Source organism: Pseudorca crassidens, chromosome 7 (genome assembly GCF_039906515.1).
Source record: "Pseudorca crassidens isolate mPseCra1 chromosome 7, mPseCra1.hap1, whole genome shotgun sequence".
Lineage (NCBI taxonomy): Eukaryota > Metazoa > Chordata > Mammalia > Artiodactyla > Delphinidae > Pseudorca > Pseudorca crassidens.
The window spans coordinates 4,684,985-4,711,462 of record NC_090302.1 but is presented as its reverse complement, the minus strand read 5'-3'; the positions used below and the strand labels follow the sequence as shown (position 1 = coordinate 4,711,462).

The window sequence follows — 26,478 nt, the reverse complement described above, 5'->3', positions numbered from 1 at the left end:
GGCCGTGAGTGGAATGCACAAACCAAATAAAGACATCTCAGCAGCTGTGCACCGAGGAAATACCGCAGCTAAGAGTCACCTCCTACCCAAACATCAAGAAAAGTAGGACCTGGAACCCTACAGCCCCACCTCTCCCCTCAAAAACACGTCACTGGAATTTTAATATTGACTTCAAAGACAAGGAAGCTACTTAGTTAACTCAAAGTGTTTTGTTGGTTTGTCTTCTTCTGCTGGGCCTCGCTAGACATTGGAAATACCCTGGTGAACAGGCGGGCAGCGTCCCTGTCCCCTGCCCCAGCTATCGGTACTTAGTCTATCACGAATCACGCCACGATGTGGGCAAGGGGGGCTGCAGGAGTACCGGGGGTTACCTCACCCTGACTTGGGGAGTTGGAAAAGACTCTCCTGAGTATGTGACCATAAACAAATGGAAAAATAAAGTGAGAGAATATTAGCCAAACAAAAAGAGGGGTGGGGCCCGCAGAAATAGGCCACTTCAACAGCATGAGGGCAGGAGGGCATGCAGGCTGAGTGCGGAGCTGGGGTGCCATGTGATCCAGACCGTTACCAGCTACATTACAGAGTCTGTCTTCATCCTGAGCGCAAGAAGAAATCATCAGCATATTTTAAGCAGGAGACTTGTGAGATCAAACTTGCACATTTAAAGGTCACTGATGCTATGTGGGGAGAGATAGGAGGTGGTGAGGCAGGGAGGCCAGTTAGGAGGCCTCTGCAAATGTCCTGGCTATGAGAGGAGGCGCCCTGGAGGAGGGCGGGGGTGCTCGCTCGCCCATTTAGCAACAAACACTCACTAAGCGCACACCAAGCACCAGAGACCATGGTTCGGCCCCAGTGCTGGGGGCGTAAGGGTCCAGTGCAGCTGACATGCAGAGGGAGTGAGATCCAGGAGGCAGGGATGCTGCCTGACTGATCTTGCTGGTTGTCCTTAGCCCACCCCAGAGCCAGTGTTTCCAGCACTCCCCTGGCCATCGGCTCCCAAGGTCCCACCTCCCTATGAGGCTGGCCTTATCTGACGAGTGGGGGTAGAAGGTGGAGGTACAGTGGTTGGGAACCGCCCTCCAGACCCCACCGGGGTGCAGATATTGTCAATGTGCCTTTAGGATCAACCACTAACTGGAGGCTTACGAGAGCCCTTTCCCATCTTGTGACTCATCAGAATAAAGCAACTCCACCCTCTGCGAGCCAAGAGTTCTGAAAACCTTCCTCAAAAGCCATACGTGCCCATCACTCTGTGACTGAGAAGGACAACACTTCACAATTCGGAGGACGTCTCAACAGGAAAGGCAACGTTCCCCACAAGACATCTTAACTAGGAAATTACCACACTCCGGTTCTATAAGCTGAGGCCCCCGAGCACGGCATTTGGGCCGAGGATTCCAATGAGCTGCCAGCAGGATAATGTGGTGACGCTCTCTGAGCTACTGTGAAAATGCATTAAAATCTCAATGTTTGAGCTCATCCAAGCAATTAAAATGAACACGGACTGCTCTGCTTTAGACTGGGAAAAACAAGGATAGGAGAGCGTTGGCCTCTATAATCCTCTGAGGCTTCTCGGAACATTTTAAAAGCATTTAGATAGCAACTTTGCTATCCAAACCAAGCTGATGGTAATCTAGTTAACCAGCAACATCTCCACTGGCTCAAATTAAGTGCTACGGGGGAGAGGGCATGGCGGACGGGAACTTGCAGCGCTGAAAGGAAACGCGTACCCACCAAAGGCTTCCTCTGTGCTGGCCCCGTGCTAAGAGCATCACCTGCCCAGAAAAATAAGTGTCTTCACAAGCATTTTTCAGGTGAAGAGGACGAAATCTGGAGAGGAACTGTATAACATACGGAAAACATCGCAGTGATTTTTCACAGGAAAGAAAATACAATTCCACGTGATCACTAAACAAAACTCTTCAACGGTTGCCTCATCATTTTCTGCTAAGAAACAGAGGTCGAGAATTTATTTTATCTTGAAACTCGGGTGGTTCAAATTCTCGTCACAAACACCATGGATGATGTAGGATTTTGAATCAACTCATCCTCTGGGAAACATACTGAATTATCAAGTGTGATTTTAAATAGAGAGCTAGACAAATGATTGGATGGACGGCCAGGCAGGTGGCCAGGCAACAGGAGAGGACACAGCGCAGGCAGCGGGCCCCAGCTCGCCCCTGGTGAGACACTGAAGTCAGTGCACAGGGCCAATCTTACCCACGGGCAAAATCAGCCTTCAGGGCTCCAGGTATTTAAATGAAATTTAAACAGACCCATTCGCTGGGAATTCCCTGGCGGTCCAGTGGTTAGGACGCGGCGCTTTCACTGCCAGGGCCCGGGTTCAATCCCTGGTCGGGGAATTAAAATCCCACAAGCCCCATGGTGAGGCCAAAAAAAATAAAAATGAAAATAAACAGACCCACTGACAAATAAGAGAGAATAACACATGTGCAGCACCCTTTGCAGTCACTAATCCACATCAAAGGAAGCGCGGGGAGAGTTCTTTCAGGACAGAAACAGTCAAACTGGGTCAGCTCTCAGGTCAACGGTGGCAGAAAGTCAGTACCCTGACTGATTGATGGGTTTTTTGCCTTTGGACACAAATATAAGATAGATATTTAGTGTTCTCTTAAAATCAATGAAAACCCCTTAAAACAAGCACAACCTGGGACTTCCCTGGTGGCGCAGTGGTTAAGAATCCGCCTGCCAACGCAGGGGACACGGGTTTGAGCCCAGGTCCGGGAAGACCCCACATGAGGTGGTGCAACTAAGCCCATGCGCCACAACTACTGAGCCTGCGCTCTAGAGCCCGTGCGCCACAACTACTGAGCCTGCGCTCTAGAGCCCGTGAGCCACAACGACTGAAGTCCGCGCGCCTAGAGCCCGTGCTCCACGACAAGAGAAGACACCGCAACGAGAAGCCCATGCACCGTGACGAAGAGTAGCCCCCACTCGTCACAACTAGAGAAAGCCTGTGAGCAGCAATGAAGACCCAACACAGCCAAAAATAAATAAAAATTAAAAATAAATTTATTTAAAAAGAAAAGAAAAACAAGCGCAACCTTAGGCTACAGCAGAATATGGGCAAACTGGTGACATGCCAAGGGCAAACAAACCAGAAAAGTGTATATCACAGCAATAAATTTGCATTTGCGTTAAGCACAGGACAGAATTAAAATCCACCAAACTATAAAAACAGGATGATATTTAAGATGTCAGGAGTGCAAGACAAAATTTCCTTTATGTTCAGGCCCTGTTCTAGATAAGTTACAGGTGTCAATTAAGTCACCCAGACCCTATCAATTATGCTCCTTTCTGACAGTAAAGACAGGTAAACTGAGGCACAGAAAGGCCACTGATTAAAGGGGAAAAAAGACCAATAGTGGAGTCAGGAATTACTGTTAAAATCATGTGCTTTGGGCATGTGCTGATCAAGTTCGAGAACTGGATATATGCGGAGTTCCAGGAAGATGGGAACTGATCAGTTTCCTTCACTGAGTCTAGAACAGTGCCTGAAACATAGTAGATGCCCAATAAACACGTGTTCAATAGACGGATTAGATACTTCCTAGCAAACAGCACACTACTCAAAAGCAGCTTGGAAATTAATATGATTGAGCATTTTACACCGAGTGCAACCACTTTCTCACGTATGAATGCATGCACACACTCAAAACCTGCAGACTCTCTCGCTTCCAAATCTACTGTGTATGGTCATCGGAAGAGCGCCGAGCCCAAATGCTCAGTGGCGGCAACTACTAATAAGTGATCGATAATTCAAGAAGCCTACTGACTGAAAATCATGATGGTACGACGTAACCCTCCAACCCTAAAACACACAGAAACATCCAAACGGGGAAAAAATAAGAGCAACCGGCATCCCATGAACCCACTGGAGGACTAAGTACAATTCCTGTTAAAAAGGGGAAAAAAGTGGGCAGGGGGCTTATCTTTACACAGTCATCCCTGGGGACCCCACCCATGCCAGGAAGGGGATAAGAGGCTCCAAGGCAGTACCTTTCTTTTCATGACATGCCCAGCAAATATGCCAGTTAGTTGCTAAGATCCCAACTTCTCATATCATACTTATCACATCGGAGCTTAAAGCAGATGAGGGTACCTGCCTCTCTGAATCTGCGGGGCCTGGGGCTGCTCTGCTCATGGAGGTCAAGGCAATTGCCCTGAGCCACATCCATGCCTGGGCTGGGCCCCACGCAGTCTTGGTCTGCGCACAGACTGCAGCTGTCAATGGGTCACACCCACCGCCATGGTTCCCTCTGATACAGCATGTGGACTGACCACTGCTCCTGCTTCACTGACAGGGGGATCAGCAGACACAAAACCACAGGTAAATGGCAAGATTTTAATGGGCTTCAACAGTGGAAGAAACCTCTCTGCTTGCCTGGACATCCGGATGACATTCCCTTTTCAGGCTACCGAACACTGCGGGTCCCAGTTAGAGGGCTGGCGGTGTGGCCCTTGGACAAGTCGCTCTCTCTATAAAAGGAGGGGCGCTGCCCCACCTGATCGTGGAGGTCCCCTTGAGATCTAACACTTGGCCAGAGGGGGCACAGTGCCTGGAGTCTGTTTGGAAATATGGGGAGGTTGGGGGGGGGGGCTCAATTACGAGTGTCTACTGTGTCCCCGACGGGAGGCCTTCAAAGTGACACCAGAGCCCCAACCCTCGAGGAGAGGGGACGGACCTGGAGGGCGAGCAGCTGCGGCAGTGCGATCAGTGCAGCTGCTGAAAGCCTGTGGGGCAAACACAGACCAGATCAGCTCTGCCTGGTCACTCTGGAGGCTCCTCTGCAGCAGCGCTTTAATCTCTGGGCTCCTCCCAGAGGAACCGGGCTGCGTCTAGCGGAGCAGCCCCAAACGAAACTAGAGATTTCAGAAAGAGCCTCCAATCCACAGGGTTGAGGCAAGCTTGACGGTGCAACAAGCTACTGACTTGCCAGAACCTACTAGATGAGTATACTGTCCCCGGGGGGAGTGAGGGTCTTGGGAGTTTCGGTCACTTGGTCAAGTCAGCGAGGAAAAGCAGCAGGCTGAGCAGGGCCCCGGCCCAGGGAGCGCGGCAACCAGCTCCAGAGAGGCTGCGGGAGCCTCCCAAACAAACACGTGACTGCTGCAAAAGAAGGGGAATGCTGACGGCACAGGCACAGGACCCAAGGGCGGAGCTCCCGAGCCCAGCCCAGAGGTCCTTAAGATTAGGGCATGGCCGCCAGAGAAGGGATAAAGCCTCTAGGCGCTCCCTTCCACACCTCCTCCCTTTCAGTTCCCCCACACCCAACAACAACACAAAGCTGCAGAAGGTCAAGGGCAGGTAAATAGCAGCGGACTCAGAAGGGAGGAAACTCAAACTGGTCGTCATCTAAAAAGGAAAGAGGAAGAGATTTACAGGCTTCAATTTACTAGGAAATAGCTACCTGCAGTCAACTATTTACTAAAGGCCACTATACATCCTACCCTGAACCAGAAACCTTATATACAGTTTCTAATTAGACATTCGGACCAGTCCGATGAGACTGGTATTATGTCCATTTTCTAGCCCAGGAGGCTGAGGCTCAAAGGTGTTAGATAACACCCAAAGTCTAAGTCCTAACACAGGACAGGGCTTACCCTTGTGGGGATAACGAACAGGCAGAGGAGGATAAAAGCTGTCACAGGTGTAAACGCAGGGGCACCTGATCTGGGTACATCTCAGAAGACTTCCCAGAGGAAGTCTAAGACCTAAATGACTAAGACTTTTCCAAAGAAAGGAGGGAGAAGGAAGAAGAGCGTGTGCAAAGACCCTGAGATCAGAAGATTCTGGGGAACCGCAATGCATTTTGCAGACAAGAAGTGGCAAAAATAAGAGCAGGGAAAGTGGGAAGAAAGGAAGCTGAACGCTGAAGGATTCCCGATAAAATGACATGACGTCGGGCATTGCTTTCAAATACTCCAGTCCTCACCCCTGACCCCCAGAAAAGAGAGTAGGGGGATGTGGAAATCAATGAAATAAGAGTAGCAAAATATTCTTAATTGTTGAAGCTGAGTAGACAATGGCTCATTAGATAATTCTCTTACTTTTGTGTAATTTGAAACTTTCCACAATAAAAAGTTTAGGGGTTTTTTCCCCCAGAAAGAAAGGAAGGAAGGGTGGGGGCTAGAGAAGGGAGCTGGCGCCAGGCCATGAGGCCCTGCACCCGGACTGCTAATGGTAAAGGTCATCTGCCAGGCTCTGCGCTGCATACTCAAGAGAGTATTCACGGAATCCTCACAGCCACCCTAAGACGCAGGACTGTTCGTGCCACTTTGCAGATGAGGAAACTGAGGCTAAGAAGTCTGGCCAAAGGTCTGTCTGCTTCTGGACTCAGGCCCCTGGGTACGATAACTAAAATGCCTCCCAATGCCAGCCGGGAGCTGGAATTAATCCTAAGGGAGATGGAGGAAACCACTGAGGAGCAACCAATCAGGTGTCTTCTTTGTCCAGGTCCCTGGGAACTGCCGAGCGGAAAATGGCTGCAGTGGGTGGGAAGGGGCAGGAAGCCAGAGGGGAGGCAGTAGCATTGCCCCAAGCAATAAGGGGGGCCTGGGCTCAGACAGCGGCAGTCAAGGTGGGGAGGAAAGACTAAGCGGTTTTGGAGAGGTGGCATCAGTAGATCTTGGTCAGCAGGTGTGAGGGTCCAGGCACCCCACCACGAGGAGCAGGTCTGGGGGCGGGGGCAGGGTTTCCGTCCTGCGCTCCTTCTACCCGAGAAGCCTGTGAGTCCCACGTGCAGATGTCCAGCGGGCACTCTGACACGGGTCAGGATCTCAGGCGAGCTTCTAGGCTGGCTGGAGTGCGGTGTCATCCGTGCACGGCTGGCAAGTGAAGCGGCAAAACAGATGGGCTGGCCCAGAGCAGGCGTGGACCACAGGAGAGAAGCGCTAGTTCTCTCTCAGCTCTTTCCCAGCCCACACCCGCCATGAGGAAAAGAAGACAAGCAAAAGGGGAGGCGTAACATCATATTCTTTCTGCACTTATAATGGTACACGTCCTTCCCCACCGTCAATGTGCAACTCACCAGGAACAAAAATGATATGGGACCATTTCCTGTCTACTAAGCATTCCTGGAAGAGAAGAGAAAGTGCCTTTTCAGGCTCTGGTTACAATGTACACAAAGCTCTGGGCAAACCGCACAAACCCAATCAGCCCAGACAAGGCTGCTATAAAACAGCCAAAGAGGGACTCAGGCTGAGTTCCCCTCACCCCCAGCCCCGGACAGAGTGACTCCTGCAGGGCACGTGGGACACACAGCCAGCAGCCTCTGCAGCCTGCTCAGGGTAGCTTCTCAACAGAGTTCCTGCTCCTTTAGAGAAAAAGAAGGAGGGAATCACACATCTGATTCCAGGCCACAACAAAGTGACAATTTTCAGAAACCACAACTAATAAGTAGAACATAAAGATATGGAATTAGGCCAAAGCCTTGGGGTGGAACCCACTTAGAACTATGGGGGCATCAGGTGATTTTCATGACGGCTTACACTCGGTGTGTTACAGGAGGCTACTGCTGTCTAGAGAACCTCTGAAAGGTAATCTTCCCCTAAGGGCCTCTAGGGCTGCTGCTCTATCCTGGTCTGTTCTGAGATGCTCTGTAGCGTACACAACAGTTGTGCTTAAGAAACGTTACTGGACAAGAATTACTCTCCTCTGCTCCCCAGGTTACACTTTCATTTCCAAAACAATGGAAATGCATAAATGATTCCACTGCTCCTTCCCAAGTGACAGCCAAAAGGGACTCGAGAGATCTTCAGTCCAGCTCTTCATTCTACCAACAAGGAATCCAACAGTATCTAGAAACCCCAGAGATTGGTTTTGTTTGGTTCTTTTTCCTGTTTGGTTGTGTTACTCTTTGTTCTTTTCATAATGGCTCACACAGTATCAGGGCTTTGGGTGGGGAGGGAGGAGAAGGGTGCAGGGTTTAAGGCCAACTAGGGCAGCCACTATTGCAGTCAAACTCACTCTGCTGGTAAGTTCATGCTGAGTGACAGGGAGCCAGGAAGGTTAGATTTAGGTGGAAGAACACCTCTAAGAATGGTACCTGCACCTCTGCTAATAATAACAATCCAGAACAGTGTGTGGTCCAAAGCCACGATGATTAAGGCTTTGGGGGGCATTTAAGTGATTTTCTTTCCTCATTATGTTCTGAATGAATCCATATTCTCTGAGTGAGTCGGGGGTGGGTCTGGTGATAAGGAAAACACTAGGAACAGAAATTAGTTACTGATAACACACCAAGTGGGATAATCCCTAAGAGGCTGATGGGGTTGACTCGCCTCTTCCCAGTTTTCGCACTTCTGTCAAAACAACAGCTGCCGCAGAACACCTGACATCAGGTGCTGTCGCTCAAATCAGGCTGACTCAGTCAACTCCGGATGACTTCTACCACGTCCTACCCGCTCCTGAGCACTGGCTGCCAACCCGGCTCTCTCAGGAAGGGAACACCAGGTGACAGGCAACACAGATGAAACTTCCAACCTCAGCCCTCAAAGAGCTTATCATCAGTTCACCAACTGACCTCACCTTTCCTTCCAAATTACGCTTCTGGAATCTGGCCCTGGCCTCCAGCACAGGACCTGAGAATTTTCTCTCATCTACCAGTAACACAACTAAATTTCTCAGTAATGGCCCAAACACAAGCAAGCAAACCACACAAGGGGCTGTAAACTAAAAATTCAACAGAAAACCCTTTTTACTTATTCTTTCATTCATTCAGTGAATTTTAATTGACTGTGCACTGAGTACCAGGAGCCCTGCTAGGCGCTGGGGACTCCCCCCCTGGGAACGAGAGGGACACTGTCTCTCTCCGCAGGGACCTAAAAGAGGACGGGGCCCCTAAGGGAAAAGGCTCCGTGTTGCAGTTTTAACCAATCCTACCCGTTAGCTCCATGATGCCAAAACGTCAAGAGCACCTTCAAGGCTGGATGTGAGGGACATGAATGTTACAGCAACTTAAAGCCACTGAGTAACCAGATTCTGATGAGAACAGCTCGGGAAGGTAGAGTGGAGCAAATGTCTTCAGCCTTTCCAACTGAATACCCTTGGAATTGAAATTTGCTCTTTCTCTAATAAAAGTGAAAAATTAAGCATGCAAAAACAAAGAAAAGGCAGCGCCAGCCCCTCCTCAGGGCCCATTTCCCAACCCGGGGAGAAAGCGACACTTCTGGGGTCTTTGCTGCTTGAGACATCACCAGGAAAAGGCTGAAGTCTTCGCCCCCTTTTCAGGCAAATACACAAGCAGCCTCCTGCCATAAACAAACGCAGAAAGTCAAAGCCGGAAATCAAAGCCTGGAGACAGGACACTGGAAACCTTCGGACAGGGGCCTTGAGAATAGTTCAGCCTAACTCTCAGCATATCTGAACGTAATAAGAACAGTCCAGAACAGCGCCTGACCCCAAGTCATGATGATTAAGGCTTTGGGGGGCATTTAAGTGATTCTCTTTCCTCATTATGTTCACATTCACTATCTTACAGCAAGGACCGTGTTGACGTCAATTATTTTTTGCCGTCGTCGAGAGCCTGTCATCTCTCTACAGAACAATACTCTATAGGTGCACAAGAGTTGAAAGCTAAATTCTTTCCCCAATTCAGCACGGGAAAAGTGCTGCTCCCAGCAATTTGACATCATTTCATTAGATTAGATTAAGTTTTATTTTTTTACGTTAATTTTTAAATGTGTTATCCTAACAATTATGCCAACTACCATGTAATTAACATTCTGACTGACTTTACAAAAATTACACAATCCCCTGAAGAAAATAATTAGTCAGTAAGCGTGAATGAGACTTCTCTATGGCCAATGGCACATAAAATAGAAAGTTCATCACATAATGGGTGGTATCAAAGCCTTTCCCACACTTCCTTCAATTCTTAGCCAACAGTGCAGAAAGCTGACATTGGCAAGTTACCCTAAACTTCACCTAACATATTAATGCACTTTCCGGTTTAAACTCGTCGAGGGTAAAATGAAGAATGATGAAAGCTTTTGCCATTAAAAAGCTCTTTTCATTTGTAAGAGAGGCATGATAAACATATATCATTGCTGCTTCCATATCCCCAGCTGGAAATAAGAATACTGGCTTGTTTCTTGGGGCTACTTCTTGAGTTTATTAAAGAAATGTACATAAGGCATCCTTACCCTTGTTTTCCTCTTTCCTTTCAAGGTTTGAAGTACAGTATTTGTATAATAGATCTTAAATCCCTTCCAGAGTAAGGTAAGGTATAAATAAGCAATAGTCAAATAGGACATTATCTACCATAACAGAAATAAAAAACGTTTCCCCTGTAGCCCACCTTTGAATAACTGGCAGGGGCTGCCTAGCCCCAGAACAGAGTTGTGAGCCCAGAGGTGGCCTTAGCAGGAAAGAATACAGAGGGTGGTTAGTGACGTCTGCCCTGGACAAGAGTGACAGTTTCAGGACCATGTCCCATGTATTTGCCATCTCCATCCTTCAGTAAACCACTAAAAATGAGTAAAATGTGATACCAGTTTATGAATAAAATATAACATATGAATTGCTCCTGTGATGAAGGTTAAAGGGGGAGAAATGTTTGCTATAGTCAAAACCTTAAGCCAAACCTGATGAAAGCATCCAGTTTTAGAGGAAAGAACACTGACCTACATCAGGAAAGGCAAATTCTAGTCTAGCTATGAAGCCATGAGCAGGTTGGTTCACTTGGCCTTGGTCTGCTTGGCTATAAAATAAGGGGGTAAGATAAACATCTCTTAAACATTCTCTTTATTTTGCCAATTAATGTTCTAAGACTCCAAAAGCCCCTCTCTGCTGGGGCACTCGGAAGCTGGCGGAACAGCAGTTACTTCAGAGGCACGCACCAGGCCAGGACATGACTGAACCCCTACACCACTCACACTGCTCACATGGGACCTAAAATCTGTGATACATTTCTACATCTAGTTTTAAGCTGTAGCATCTCCAGGACAAGAATTTCCACATACATAATATTTCTTTTCCTTAACACATCCTCTTTTCCACCTGAGGGCAAGGGTGGGGGGCAGGGAGAGGGTCTTCTATTTTTATACTCTAATAAATTCAGCAAACAATTAAAACTACCTTCATTCAAAAGTTAAGAGTCATCACTTCAAGTTAAAACCAGTCGCTTCCACTGAGTCCCACGCACTCATGGTTTCGAGATCAGCCTAAATCTTCCCACCAATGAAGTGTCCATCCCTCAAGCCTATTCCAAGAACATTACCCACATGATACATGAACACAGCTTCCACGTCCAAACGCCAAAAAGCAAGACTTTCTACCAGGAGTCCAACCAGAAATAAGTCACCTACAGATCAGATCCCACCCAATCACCAGGTAAACTCACATTAGGATGTCCAAGCGTGCCCCTGGGGAAATAAGGATGCTCAAACAGAAAACCCTGAGAGGGCAGGGCTATCTGTGTAGGGCCAGAACAGTCTCATGTCTGGCCCTGGCAACTGCAACAGACATCTCTAATTTCTTGTCTGCCCTGCGTCCTCTCCTGCCTCTATCTAATTCCAAGCAGCCCCAATTCCTGTGCTTTAGCTGATCTGCACTGGGCAGTCAGAGAATCCCACCCCCTGAACTCAATGAGCTGTCTGGGTAGGTAGGGGCCACCTACCAAACAGGGCCAGAATCCGTTTTCAGGGTCTGGTGTGGACACCTGGAGATCACCTGGTTGAAGGACCACACAAACCTACAGCTGCCAGTGTGTCTTTTCCACCACTGGGAGATATCAGGCCAACACTGGGAAGCAGGCGTAGACAGGGCAGGAGAGTGACAGATCCCCATACCGCCTGGGCACCCTGAAACTCGAGACTGAAGTGGGTCTCTGTCAACAGCAGCCCAGAGCTTGGAGGACAAGCCTCATAGGTTAAATGCACGCATCCCAGGTTCAAGGTTCCCCTGCAAACCGAAGAATGTTAAATACTCTTCCAGACAAATTCAAAGGAAAAATTCTACACACTGGAAACACAGTCAAGACTCACCTGTCACTTAAGACCTGAGAGGGAAAAGAACCACAGGAAAGAGGAAAAGGATGACGGATAACTGGAGGGGGCAGAGCAGTTCACAATCAGTAACTGTAAGAACTATTATCTCCAGGGAGGTGGCAGTCTAATGAGGAAAGCTTCCCAAAATGTTCCAAACAGATATTCTAGCTTTCTCTCAGCAGCAACAAAACAAAACACAACACAATAACGCACAGCGCCCAAACAAGAGGAACTTGTTAGTAAACAGACTAACTGTTTCCAGGCTTATGAGCCTAATTGCTCCTGTTATTTTTACACTGCAGCTTACTTTTCCTTTACAGCCGTCCTAAGGTCTACGCCACGGGCCTGCCTACTGCAGGAAACCATGAATAGCAAATCCCAGGGAGAGCGTTTAGAACAACCTCCCTCAGACGGGTGTAGAGTAATTAGAGCAAAGAGAGCATTAGGAGGTTATTTATTTTATACATAGTATACACACTACTACGTATAAAATAAATAACCAGCAAGGACCTACTGCTGGTTATCTATTTTATAGCACAGGGAACTATACTCAATAGTTTGTAATAACATGTAAGGGAGAGAATCTGAAGAAGAATACACACACACACACACACACACACACACACATATACGTATCACTGAATCGCTGTGCTGTACACCTGAAACTAACACGATACTGTAAATCAACTATACTTCAATTAAAAAAAAAAAAAGATGAAGAAAAAAAAAGAAAGATGGGGACTTCTCTGGTGGTCCGGTGGTTAAGACTCCGCGCTTGGGTTCGATCCCTAGGTGGGGAACTAAGATCTCGCAGGCCGCGTGGCACGGTGCGGGGGGCGGGGAGAGAGAGACAGTAATCTACCAAACTCTAGTGATGCTCTTCCATCAACAATGGGGAGGACAGGCCAAGCAACATACACCATGTGAGTGGCTGCACACTGAGACCAGCAGTCCTTCACCTTCTGGGGGTCAGGGACCCCTCTGAGAATCTGATGAAAGCTAGGAAGTCCTCCCCAGAAACACACACACACACACACACACACACACACACACACACACACACACACACAACATTCTGCATGTGATTTCATGGGGTTCGTAAAAGCTGCTCCCTACACCCAGCAACCAGGTTAAATGCACCTGACTCTGAACAATCCTCAAAGACTTCAGAGGGAAGTCTGAAACTTCCAACTCTGTACCCCGATGCTGAATCAGAACAAAAAAGGAAAGAAAAACCCTCACTCTCTGCCTTTATGAAATGCAAGAAAACTTGCTTTTTCCTATGTTAGCTCCATGTCTGATATGTCCCCCTTACCTTGTTTGACCACTTATATGCCTGAAGGAGCTGACTGTAGAGAGGGGTTTTGTCCTGCACGGGATCCAGACTCAACAGCCCGCTGTTATGGAGAGGATGGTTCTCAGAAGGCTTGCCGACCAAGTTGCTCAGCCGTTCCAGCTCACTGAAAAGTAAACAGATACAGCAAATAAACCCGGGTCCACTGCAACTCCAGTGCTAAGCCAACCACACTGGTCAACGGCTGTTCTTCAAACCGCCCATCAAAGGTCCCTTAAGAAGAAATACTTTCTGAAAGGTTAAGAAGACTAGGGCCACTTGAGACAACCCCTAACTAGGGGCTGATCTTGTTTTGCAACTGAGCTCTCTGGCGCCATGCTAAAGGAGAACAAAGGTTAAGAGCGATGAAATCAGTAAGCCTCCTAAAATCAGCCTTGAACAACTCGAATCATTCTCTGAGGGGGTGTGGGGGGAGAGGACACTTTCTGGAATTTTGAAACGCAATATAACACTGCTTCTCACTAAGAGTTTTCAGACCCACGTACAGATCAGTACCTTTGGCAGAACAGCAAGTACCTGAATAAATGATGATTATTTACCATTCACACAGAGATAGATTTGTACGTGGTGCTTCACAGATGTTAAAACTTAACAAAACAAAGAAGAGGGCTTCCCTGGTGGCGCAGTGGTTGAGAGTCCGCCTGCCGAAGCAGGGGATGCGGGTTCGTGCCCCGGTCTGGGAGGATCCCACATGCCGCGGAGAGGCTGGGCCCGTGAGCCATGGCCGCTGAGCCTGCACGTCCGGAGCCTGTACTCCGCAACGGGAGAGGCCACAACGGTGAGAGGCCCGCGTACCGCAAAAAAAAAAAAACAAAGAAGAGATAAAGTAAACAAACGGAATGGGAAGACAGCACCGAGGGGCTGTGTCAAAGAAACATGCTTCAGTCTAGCAAAATAAAAACCTCTAGAGCAGCTTGGGAAAGGGAGCCAACAGCAAAAGCACGTTCCAGGGCTTCCCTGGTGGCGCAGTGGTTGAGAGTCCGCCTGCCGATGCAGGGGACATGGGTTCATGCCCCGGTCCGGGAAGATCCCACATGCCGTGGAGCGGCTGGGCCCGTGAGCCATGGCCACTGAGCCTGCGCGTCCGGAGCCTGTGCTCCGCAACGGGAGGGGCCACAGCGGTGAGAGGCCCGCGTCCCGCAAAAAAAAAAAAAAAAAAAAAAAAGCACATTCCAGAAGCACGCCAGTCTGACGGGCCAGTCTCAAAGCGTCAACAAAGGCTTTGTAGGGACAGCTGCTCATGCCACGTTCATTCTGGAATCTTCAGCCACCTTCTTCTTGGTACTGCTGTCTAAAGATTTAAGAAGGCAAAGGGGTGATGTCAACATTCTTAAGCTTTCTACAATGGTGAAGGGTTACAACATCCTGTATATTACCAAGGGAAGCCAATCGAAGAGGAGACGGACGAGAGGAAAGAACCACCAGCGCATCCCCTCAAGCAGGGAAAGTATTAACGGGCACTGCACCAGAGAACAGCAAGTGGATGTGGGAGTTGAGGAGGGGTGTGTGACTTCCTGGCTTTCCCCCAAAACAAGAATGGCAGCTACTTAGAGGAAAATAAATAAATAAATAACAAGAGGCTCCCATCATTTGGTCACCACCTCCTCTTCCATCCTACCTCCTCCTTCCATCTGGTTACTAAGGGGACCAAGTTGAGACGGGAAAAAAAACAAAACAAAACAAAAAACCCAGCCACTCCAGAAATTATAGGATGACTAGCTCACCCAATGCCTTCCCCTGCTAAGGTCAGTTCTGAGAGGTAAAAGGCAAAAAATCCTGCAATTCTAACCCTCCTGGAAAGGACTGACTCTCAGAAGCAGGGGAAGGCAAGTCCAGGACGTAACCAATTAAAAAGGGCCTACTATGTGCCAGGCATTTTACAAACATCCTCTCACTTAATTCCACTTACAAAGTAGAAGAAGGTGACTTGTAAGAGAGAAATATACAGTCCTTAACCCTAAAAGACCACAAATTAATATTTGTTGGGGGGCGGGGGGAGGTGTAAGCAGAAGTGATTAAGCTGGTTAAGGCCGAGATTAGGTCTCTCTAGAGACAGAAACTTAAGAGGAACAGTGAGAGTGGGAGTGAAAGTACTGATCAGGTGGTTTCGGAAGGGGTAGGGGAAGAAAGAACAAAGCCTATTTTGTCGTGTTTGGGGGTGGGTTAGAGTGGAACTGATGAATTCCAGGTTCAGGGACGAAAACCTGGGGCCAATCAGATGGAGTGCACTTGGCTTTGGGGCAGCGCTGGGCAGGTCCTGTTTGGTACTATTTTATCAGACATGGTGGGGCCCAGCGGGCCCACAGGTGAGAACCCTGCCGAGCTGAGATGAGGAGTGGAAGCTCCTGGGGAGAGCACGTCCCCCAGTGAGAAATGGAAGGACCACTGAGGAGGTCCAGGGCGGAGGGAGACAGCCAGGACCTGGAGGCCAAGAGAAGGGAGACGAGAAAGCGGGGGTGGAGGATGAGGTGGCCCTGAGGGGCAGGTAGAGGCTTGGAGAGGAGGGAGGGGGAGCAAGAGAGCAAGGAAAATGGACAGCAGCCCCTGACTGAGAAGACTCGCGCGGGGTCGGGACAGGGCGGGAGGTCCCCGGCCCCTTCAGCCGGTACCTACTTGAGGTCCCGGTTGACCGAATGCAAGTTGTCCTGGAAGTGCGCAATGAAGGCCTTCTCCCGGCCCTCCAGCGTCTCCTTGTTGCGCATGCCATCCTTCAGGCAGTCGAACACCCTGCTCACGCTGGAGCGCAGCGCCTGGATGGCACTGATGGCCTGGGCAAAGGCTTCCAGGTTCACGCCGACACTTAACACGTCCGCCATGTTGCCGCCGCCACAGTGGGCCCTCCAAAACCAGCGAGCAAAAAGCCGCGCTCGCTGATGACGCAAGCCCTCGAAGGACTCTGGGAAATGTAGTTCTCGCGGGGCGGGGCGGCCCAGGTGATTCCTCAGAGCCCTGTCCCAGAGAGGGTTTCCACTTTAAACATGCGTGGGCAGGAAAGTGATCCCCTGGATCTGGGGCAGTCGAGCTGCACGCTCGGCTTTCCTAATGGTGACAAGGAAATACAGAAAGTTCCCTCACTTCCCCAAACTTGCACTCTTGGGAGTCATATGGAGAAGAATTGCTCAGAGCGTTAAGGTGTCCGTGGTGTAAAGGGTTGAAAAAAATGCTTCCAAATTCGTAAATCAATAGGGGAGAAGGGAAATTTCTTCCCTACAGTAGAATGCCAACTAATAAATGTAGAAGAAACGATGGAAAGAAAATTACCATTTGGCAACCGTTAGATTAATAACTGATTCAGATAGGAATTGAAGGATGCTAGTGGGTGAACGTGTGAGGAGTAATAGCATAGTTACATAGTCTCAACGTATCATTCCACAAGAAATTTGCTAATTAAGAAGGGAAAAATAATGATCCAGCAATTTCAGTTCCAGATGCATACTTAAAAGAAGGAGAAGCAGGGTCTGGAACAGATATCTGTATACCCACGTTCATAGCAGCATTATCTACAAGAGCCAAAATGTGGAAGCAACCCAAATGTCCATCGCGGGATGAATTCATAAACAACATGCAACAAGGGAATATTTATTCACCCTTAAAAAGGAAGGAAATTCTGGGACTTCCCTGTTGGTCCGGGGTTGACTCCGTCGGCACTCCCAATGCCGGGCGCCAGGGTTTGATCCCTGGTCAGGGAACTAGATCCCGCATGCCACAACTAAAGATCCCACATGCCGCAGCGAAGATCCAGCACAGCCAAATAAATAAATATTTTAAAAAAACAAGGAAGGAAATTCTGACACATGCTACAACATGTGTGAACCTTAAAGACATTATACTAAGTGAAATAAGTCAGACAGAAAAGGATAAATACTGTATGATTTCACTTATATGAGGTACCTAGAAGAGTCAAATTCATGGAAACAGAGAGTAGAATGGTGGGTGCCAGGCTCCATGTGAGTGGGGATGGGGAATCAGTGTTTAAAGGGAACAGAGTTTCAATTGGGGAAGACGAAAAAGTTCCATGGATGGTGGTGGCGGTAGCAAAGCAGTGTGAATGCACTTAATGCTACAGAACTGAACACTTAAAATGGTTAAAATGGTAATTTATGTTATGTATATTTTACCATGAAAGAATTTAATTCAGTAATGTAAAGGTAATAGGTAATAGTGACTTCATAGTGGAGAAACCTGGCTGCCACTACCCTTAAAAGAGATCAAGGTCAACGTCACCAGTGTAGGACAAACCACCCCCTGATATGATCCACTGAGGAGAGCACAACATGACTTCTGTGATATTCCTGCCAAAAATGCAAAACCTGAGTCTGATCAGGACATCTGACAAACTCAAAGACATTGGACAAAATAACTGACATCTGAAAGAGAAAAACAAATACTGTATGCCAACACATATATATGGAATATAAAAAAAAAATGGTTCTGATGAACCTAGGGGCAGGGCAGGAATAAAGATGCAGATGTAGAGAATGGACTTGAGGACACGGGGAGGGGGAAGGGTAAGCTGGGACGAAGTGAGAGAGTAGCATTGACATATATACACTACCAAACGTAAAATAGATAGCTAGTGGGAAACAGCTGCATAGCACAGGGAGGTCAGCTCAGTGCTTTGTGACCACCTAGAGGTGTGGGATAGGGAGGGTGGGAGGGAGACGCAAGAGAGAGGAGATATGGGGATATATGTATACGTATAGCTGATTCACTTTGTTATAAAGCAGAAACCAACACAACATTGTAAAGCAATTATACCCCAATAAAGTTGTTAAAAAAAAATCACAGGTGAGTGAAAGAGCTTAACAACCGAGTGAATGGCTTCCATGTTTCCTTGAGAAGCCAAGAGTGTAATCTGTTAGATATTCTCCAGAATAATGAATTGGCATGGTCAGCTCTCTGAGTTAACACCTCTAAAACCCGTCAAATAAATTTGTGCTTGTCTCTAAAAAAAAACCCAAAAAAACTGACATCTGACAAACTCAAAGACGTTAGACAATATAACTATTGACCTATACTTTCTCACAAAACACTTGTGTCACGAAAGACCGAGAAGGATGGAGGAGCAGCCCCAAATTAAAGGAGACTAAAGAAGGCATCCCATAGAGCTTCCCTGGTGGCGCAGTGGTTTAGAGTCTGCCTGCTAGTGTAGGGGATGCGGGTTCGTGCCCCGGTCTGGTAAGATCCCGTATGCCACGGAGTGGCTGAGCCCGTGAGCCATGGCCGCTGAGTCTGCGCGTCCGGAGCCTGTGCTCCGCAGCAGGAGGGGCTGCGACGGTGAGAGGCCCACGTACCACAGAAAAAAAAAAAAAATGCCTCCTATAATCTGGGATTTTCTTTTGCTGACTCGATTGAGACAATTGGTAAAATCTGAATAAGTTTTGTAAATTAGTTCATAGTATTTTATAGGTGATGATGTCATGATTTTGTTCATCGTATTGTGGTTATGGAAGAGGATATCCTTGTTTTGGGGGAAATATACCCTGAAGGGCATAAAGGAGCATTGTTATGTTTGCATAAAAAAGAAAATAATATGGATATGTTTATTTAGAGAGAGAAGGATAAAGCAAATATGGTAAAATACTAACAGTTGTGGAAACTGGATGAGGAGTATACAGAAATTATTTGTACTATTCTTGCAATTGTAAGTCTGAAATTGTATCAAAATACTTTGTTTTCAATGGCCATCGATAAGGGGCATAGAAGGTGTAAACACGATCTAGGTGGCGAGAAAAGCCTTCAGTTCTACCAGGCTGTGCGGACCAGGATTTTTAAATTCTTTAGTTTATCTCAAGCCCACTTCCTTAATCATTCCGCCACTCTTCTCCTCCTCACTCCCCTCACACCCCCTCAATTAAAATTCTCTAGTTCTGGAACACTAAAGATAAATTCTGCTCAAACACTGGGCTCTGATGTAGCTCTCCATGAGTATTTAAATTTAAATACCATTAAAATGAATTAGTAGTCCCATAAGAAAGAAAGGTGTTTTATTGTCTTGGGTTTATAGAGTTGCTTTCATTTTCTGACATATACCTCACTTTTCTAGTGTGGCCATTTACAGTGTTTCCTAAGGAGAAAGGGTAGAGATAGCAGGAAACTTCTAGGTGTGGAATTTTAAACAAGTCACTGAGCCTCACTGAGCCTCAGTTTTCCCATCTGTAAAATAGGTCTAGTAATAATACCTTTTCTTATAAAATAGCTTTGGGATTTATAACACCTTGCAGGCAAAGCTTTTGAAATATTGTTCAGCATATAATAATCACTCAGAAGATCATAGCTGTTGGAGGATGTGCTGAGAAAGTTTCTGATGGGGCTGTGACGTGTGCTCCCATCCCCCACTTGAAGATTCTTTGCACAGAATCAAGACAGGATTAGCAAGAGATCTATTCAACTTATCTCTAATGACATGACCCTGTTGCCAAGAGCTTGTCAGTAAACTGCGTGCTATAATTCACTATTTTTTTTTTTGCGGTACGCGGGCCTTTCACTGTTGTGGCCTCTCCCGTTGCAGAGCACAGACTCCAGACGCGCAGCCTCAGTGGCCATGGCTCACGGGCCCAGCCACTCCGCAGCATGTGAGACTTTCCCGGACCAGGGCTCGAACCTGTGTCCCCTGCATCGGCAGGCGGACTCTCAACCTCTGCGCCACCAGGGAAGCCCTATAATTCACTATTTTTAATGGCCTTTTCTTATCTCCTTTGTAGTGTAGGGGGGTTGTTTTTATTTTTTTACGGTTTCTGTAGAAAATATTTTTTAACTTTTCCAAAGTAAAGTATCCGTGTCTGTTGGCTTGTTTTGGTTGTGGCTTCAGTTCATTCATTCTTTCTAGGGGAAGAGTAGAGAAGGCTAACTCCATTATCGTTTTTACTCACCTGAGGCTTAGAGAGTGTGATTCCTGCTGTATATTTTGTCCCGGGGGTGGGGGGGGGTGGGAACTGTACCAGTCTATTTCTGCCCACACCCACGTGTATCTATAAACACGAAGTTTTGCGTACAATTTCAGGGGGTTCACAGCCCCCACTAAAGCCCAAGCATGAACCTCTGGTTAGAAACATGCTCTAAGGCAGACACCACGGGAGGATGGCTGGCAGCTAACTTGTAACCATCAGGTCTCCAATGCCTTGGGCACAATAGATGTTCACTCTGTGAAAGCAGTGAGTTAACCCAATATGTTATATTTGCTTCTTAGATCCTCTCTCCAAATTATTTCATCTCTTTGTGTACTCAGATACCACCTCTCCTTCCTGCTCAGCCTTCCTCCTATCACCCACCCCGACACACACACATACAGACAATTAGATTTTCCTTTGTCTCATTCTCTGATTCAGTGGTTTAGACTCTGATTGGCGCAATAAAGTACAAATATGCTCTGCTCCCACCGTCATTAGTTTTCAGGGTTTCTCTTGGGCTCTGCTCTTCTGGGAAACTCAGAAATTGATCAGGGGAAATATACATTTCCCCTGAACCTAGTAAGGAGTCTTTCATCACGTCAACAAAAAACTTTTCATTATGGAAAGGAATGGACAGAGTTTCTCTAAGGTGTTGTAAATTCTTGAGAATGTTGGCACATATATGCTTGCATCTGTGTGTGTTTGTGGGATAAAAATTACTTCAAAGGAGTTCATTTTGAGACATATCAGACTTTAATTATTATGATCTTATGTTTGGGTAAAAGGCAGCACCCTGCTACGAATACCTTCCACAACGAACAAGCCATTAGCTTGGTGCTAGCAGCTCAGGCGTATTAGAATGAGCAATCAGGATTAAAGTTGTTAAATTAAAGTTGGATTTAATTAAAATATGCTGCGACTCCCATCATATTCAGAGAGCATGTGTTAAGCATTCAGACTGAGAAAGCACCTTCATCAATTAATAATTATTAAGGATTCACTAGACGCAGAACACTGCATTGGACGGTTGGGCAGAATGTCACCAGATAGATTTAAAACCAACTTTTCCTTGGATAAGCCACAGCGGAACTGAGCCACCTGTCATAGTCAATGTGGCACAAGGCCTAAGACCTTGGGGGTGGCCCTGAGGATTACACTGAGGCAGCACACAGTGCTGGGGACACGGTAGGCATTCAAGTTAGTCGTTCAACAAATACAGATAATGAATGTGCTCGACATTTTGCTAAACACCTGGGGAACCAATGGTAAAACCAGGTCCAGCCTAGCCTGATAAATATCACTGAAAATATCTTGAAGTAGATAATGTGTTCTTCCCCATTCATCTGTTTAAGGCTCAGGGCATCAGTCATTTTTAAATTGCTTAGGACCAGGTTTACTCTAATTAATTTAAGCAAGTTTGGTAAAGAATCCTCTTTTGGTCTCTTCTGAACCTACCCCCACTCCTGTTTTCCTCTTTTTTCCTGCTTCTCATGATTTTGACACAGTGATGATGAGGATGGTAACAGGGATGATGGTGACCAAAGTGGTCCCAAGGACAGAGGATTCCTGGAGGTCAGGAAATCAGCCCAGGCTCGGCCCCACTGGGGTCTCTCAGTTAACCCTTTTGAACCCTAGTTCTTGCATCTAGAGAATAAGGAAGTGGGATGGCCCCCAGAGCGAACCATCAGCCGTGTAAGATTAGAGGAACTTTTTATTAATTCAAGAGAGGGGAAAGGGAGAGAATCATTTGCCTTTAATGCCAATCACAAGCACTGCCCCAGGGTTCCTGCACTCCCAACGCATTCATTTACCTGGAGACATCCACTGAGTGAAAGCATTAAATAAGGATCCAAAGAGAGCACATTCCTGTCCTCATGGCGTTCGCTCACAGCCTAGCAGGGGAGACAGTCACAAACGGGACATGAAAAGCAGTGAGGTTCACGTGTGGGGTAAGAGACCTGAATGGAGAATTTTGGAGGCCTTAGAGAGGGTGGTCACAGCGTCCTCCTACAGAGGGGAGGCCTGGGCGAAGCCTGCCGAGGTGACTAGGGGCTATTCAGGTGCAGTTGGGGTGGGGGAGGGGTAGAGGTAAGAGAGTTCAATAGACAGTTCTAAGTGGAGGTGTGATGTGTGGAGATTAGATCTGTGTTTGAAAGTCCATTCTCTAGCTGCAGAAGTGGTCAAGCCTAGAGGCAGAGAGACTAGGAAGCCGGGGGACCTGCACCTGCAGAGCAGACAACAAAGGACCACATGCGAGCCATACTCTTCCCATCTCAGGAAGCCAGGAGGTATTTTAAATATTTTAGTAAATTATTGATTGCCCATTCAGATGCTCACTTAATCAACAACGAGCGTGTTGTTAGGGACCTCCGCTTTCTGCCATGTTCATACGTAATTAAGTACAAAACATCTCGGGAATGGACCCTTTTACCAACACATTAGGCTGAATCAAAGTGGAACAGAACACAAGTTGTTTGCGCGGGCTTGACCGCAGCCCATTTGAGGGAGGAATTGCCTTCTGATTCCATTACTGTGTTAAGTGGATGGTGCATTTTAATTAAGAGGAACCATGGACGGCCAGCACTGGAAGCTACCAACCCTGGAACCCTCACCCAGAACCTGGGGGCAGATGCCGAGCTTGTGGGCTCCCAGGGAAAGCCAAGACGTGGGACAGCCGCAGCAGCGTGAGGATCTTTGTCTCAGAAGCTCTCACTCAGCACCCCTCCTCCCCGTCACATGCCCTTCCAGCTCCATGTCCCCTCCTCCAGTTCTCGGTAAGCCTCAGGAAAGACAACACAAAAAAGGCATATTGGATTCCCGACAAAGAAACGATCCATTCACCTTGGCGATGAAGTCTTATTTTTTTTTAATGTGTTGCTTTATTTTTCCTAATTACAAATACACGCTTCCTTTTGAAATCTTGGAAGGTGTAGACAAAGCCTACGTAAGAAGATAAAGTTATGCATAGTTCCACCTCTCGACATACTGGCTATTCACACTTCCACATTATTTTACAAAATTGGAAGCTTACTATTTTCTGACCTCCACTTTTTATAATAGAGCCTAAATACCTTTCCCTATCATGAAATAGTCTTCGAAAACATTTTATTTATTGCAAGGATTCCATTCGATGGTTTACAGAATTTCTTGAATCCCCTATTGTTGACCATCTAGGCTTTTCTACCTTAAACAATACAGCAGTGGACATCCTAACTTGTAAATTTTTGTGTGTAAAGTGAACCCATTCCTTGCAGTTGATGTCTGTTCACCATTTGGCTGCAAATCACTTTCCCTGTTTGGGGATAAGAGGTGTAGAGGAGAACCAGGAGACCAGTTTCCACCTCCTTGGTATCACCAGTCCATTCTTAGAAGGCAGTGGACAGGGGGCAGATGTAGAGGGAGCACAGGTCTGGGAGGACAGACAGACACATGTTCAGGTCCCAGCTGCACCATGTAGGAGTGATCCCATGAGAGAAGTGTTTGTCTGCAGCTAACAATCACAGGAAAAGCTAAAGGTAGTTTAAAGAGAGGAGGGCTTATTGGTCTCACGTGGTAAGTGGTCTAGAGGTACCTATGGGCTGATGTAGTGACTCATCAGGGACCCACACCCTTTCATCTCTCTGCCCCAGCACCCTCAGCCTCGTTTCTGTCACTTCTTGGTTGCAAGACAACTGGGTCCCAGCTCTGCCTTACAGGCGGGAAGAAGGAGGAAGGAGCAGAAGTGGCAGCAGCAGACTTGCGCTCACACCTCGTTGGCCAGAATGATGTCACATGGCTACCTTTACCTGCAAAGGAGGCTGGAAAATCAAGTTTTATCTTTCTTTTCCAGCACTGCTGTCCAATAGACACATAATGTGAGCCACATATTTTCTACTAGTCATAGTAAAAAAAGGTAGAGAGCCTCACACCTACTCGGATGGCTACTATTTTAAAAAAGAATGAAAGAAAATAAATTTTGCCAAGGATTTGGAGAAACTGGAACACTTGTATGCTGTTGGTGGGAAGGTAAAGTGGTGCAGTATGGAAAACAGTACGAAGGTTCCTCAAACAATTAAAAATAGAACTGCTATATTATCTAGCAGTTCCACTCTGAGTATACATTCAAAAGAATCAAAACTAGGGTCTTGGTATTTGTACACCCATGTTCATAGCAGCACTATTCACAATAGCCAAATGGTGGAAATAACCCAAATGTCCACCAATAGATGAATGGATAAGCAAAACATGGTATGTACATACAATGGACTATTATTCAGCCTTTAAAAGGAAGGAAATTCTGACACATGTCACAACATAGATGAACCCTGAAGACATTATGATAGTGAAATAAACCAGTCACAAAAAGATAAATACTGTATGATTTCTCTCATATGAGGTACCTAAAATAATTGAATTTATAGAGACAGAAAGTAGAATAGTGGTTGCCTCGGGCTGGGGATAGAGGAAAATGGGGGGTTGTTGTTTGATGGGGACCAAGTTTCAGTTTTGCAAGATGGAAAGAGTCCTGGAGATTCATTGCACAACAATGCGAATGTACTTAACGCTACTGAACTGTACACTTAAAAATGGTCAAATGGTCAGCTTTATGTTATATGTATCTTACCACGATTGAAAAAACTAAGGACAAACCAGGTGAAATTTCAACAATAGATTTTACTTAACCCAATATATCCAAGATATGATCATTTTAATATAAACATCACTAATGGGATCGTTTACATACTTTTTTGCCTACTAAATCTTTGAAATTCTTTGCGTGTAGCTAGTGGCTATACTATTGAACAGCACAGCCCTAGAATAAAGGCAGGCCAGGGAGAATCATGAGTGGGAAACAGAGGTTGGGTCAGCCAGCTTGACCCTTGGTCAGGTTAATTAATCTCCCTGAGCTGGGGGATGGGACACGGGTGGTGTTCCGTGTGACTGATGCAAGAATTATGTTGGTTAATATGTGGAAAGCCCCCAGGAAACTGTCGGGCACAAAATAGCCGCTGCTGTAAATAGTAGTCATTGCTATTCATGTTTTCACGTATCCATGGAGAATGGAGATAACAATTAAAAAGGACATTATGCGAACTGTTTCTTTAAAAGTTTGTAAGGCAGTAAGGGAAATTTGAACATATCTTGTGGGGTTTTTTTAAGGGTCATCTTTTAGAGGGACACACTGAGCTACTTCTGGATAAGACGATATAATATACGAGCTTTGCTTCTCAATAATATGGGGGGACAGAGGTAAGTGAGGGAAAGGGTGAGAGAAGATTGACTGTCAGCTGATAATTGTTGAAGCTGGTGATGCGTTTGTGGGTTTCATTATATTGTTTGATATTTTTCCATAATGAAAAGTTTGTTTTCTTAGGGATATCATGTGAGTATTGAACACGCCTTGAGTTTTTCAGAGTCTAGGTCTTTTTTTTTTTTTTTTTTTTTAAGGATTTGTTGGTTCTGTTGACAGCCTGGTAGACATCAGTGGTCTAAGTGGCTTCTTGGGCACCAAAAGCAGTCAGCACACTGTCCACTGTGACGGTCGTTGCTGGAAAGGGAGAAGAAAGCATGGTATGGCCCATAATCATTTTACTCCTCCTGTATAATTTCCCCAAGAAAGAGACTTCCATTTTCTCTCCACCCAAAATGTGACGGCTTGTGTTATCTGCGCTGAGTTGAAGGCTGTTTACGTGGTATTTGACTCTATTCAACGACTTGATTTTCAGGTGGGTTTTTGTGTTTTCTTTCCATAATTGAAAATATGTAAGAGCTAACTATAGTAATCACTTTTATTAAGTGTTCAGTTACTGAAAGGCAAAGAACTTTTTAAAAAATAACAGCTTCATTGAGATAGAATTCACATACCTTAAAATTCACTTTTTAAAGGTTTTTTTTTTAGCATAGTCACAAAGTTGTACAACCATCGCCACTATCTAATTCCAGAACACTTTCTGCTCCCCTTAGTCCCTGGAAACCACTCATTATTTTCTGTCTCTGTGGACTTGCCTACTCTGCAAATTTCATAGAAATGGAATCGTATGATATATGGTCTTTTGTGTCTGGCTTTTTCACTCATAGTGTTTTCAAGGCTCGCCTATGTTGTAGCATTTATCAGTACTTCATTCTTTTGTGGCAGAAAGGAATAGATATGTCACCTTTTGTTTATCCATTAAACAGTTGATGGACATTTGGGTTGTTTCCACTTTTTTTGGCTATTATGAATAATATTTCTGTGTACAAGTT

At 46.4% G+C, this 26,478-nt stretch overlaps 1 protein-coding gene across 5 annotated transcripts in view; it reads right to left on the bottom strand.

The window, feature by feature from the left end:
• MED27 (mediator complex subunit 27) overlaps positions 1-16,224 on the bottom strand; it is a 195,694-nt gene extending 179,470 nt beyond the window's left edge. For all 5 annotated transcript variants that reach the window (XM_067742885.1, XM_067742886.1, XM_067742888.1 and 2 more), the window contains exons 1-2: positions 15,980-16,224; positions 13,328-13,472 (exon numbers count right to left, since the gene is read on the bottom strand). In XM_067742885.1, coding sequence (XP_067598986.1) covers positions 13,328-13,472; positions 15,980-16,182 — 348 coding nt within the window. In that variant the 5' untranslated portion in view covers positions 16,183-16,224. The remainder of the gene's footprint in view (positions 1-13,327; positions 13,473-15,979) is intronic.
• Positions 16,225-26,478: the final 10,254 nt, after the last annotated feature.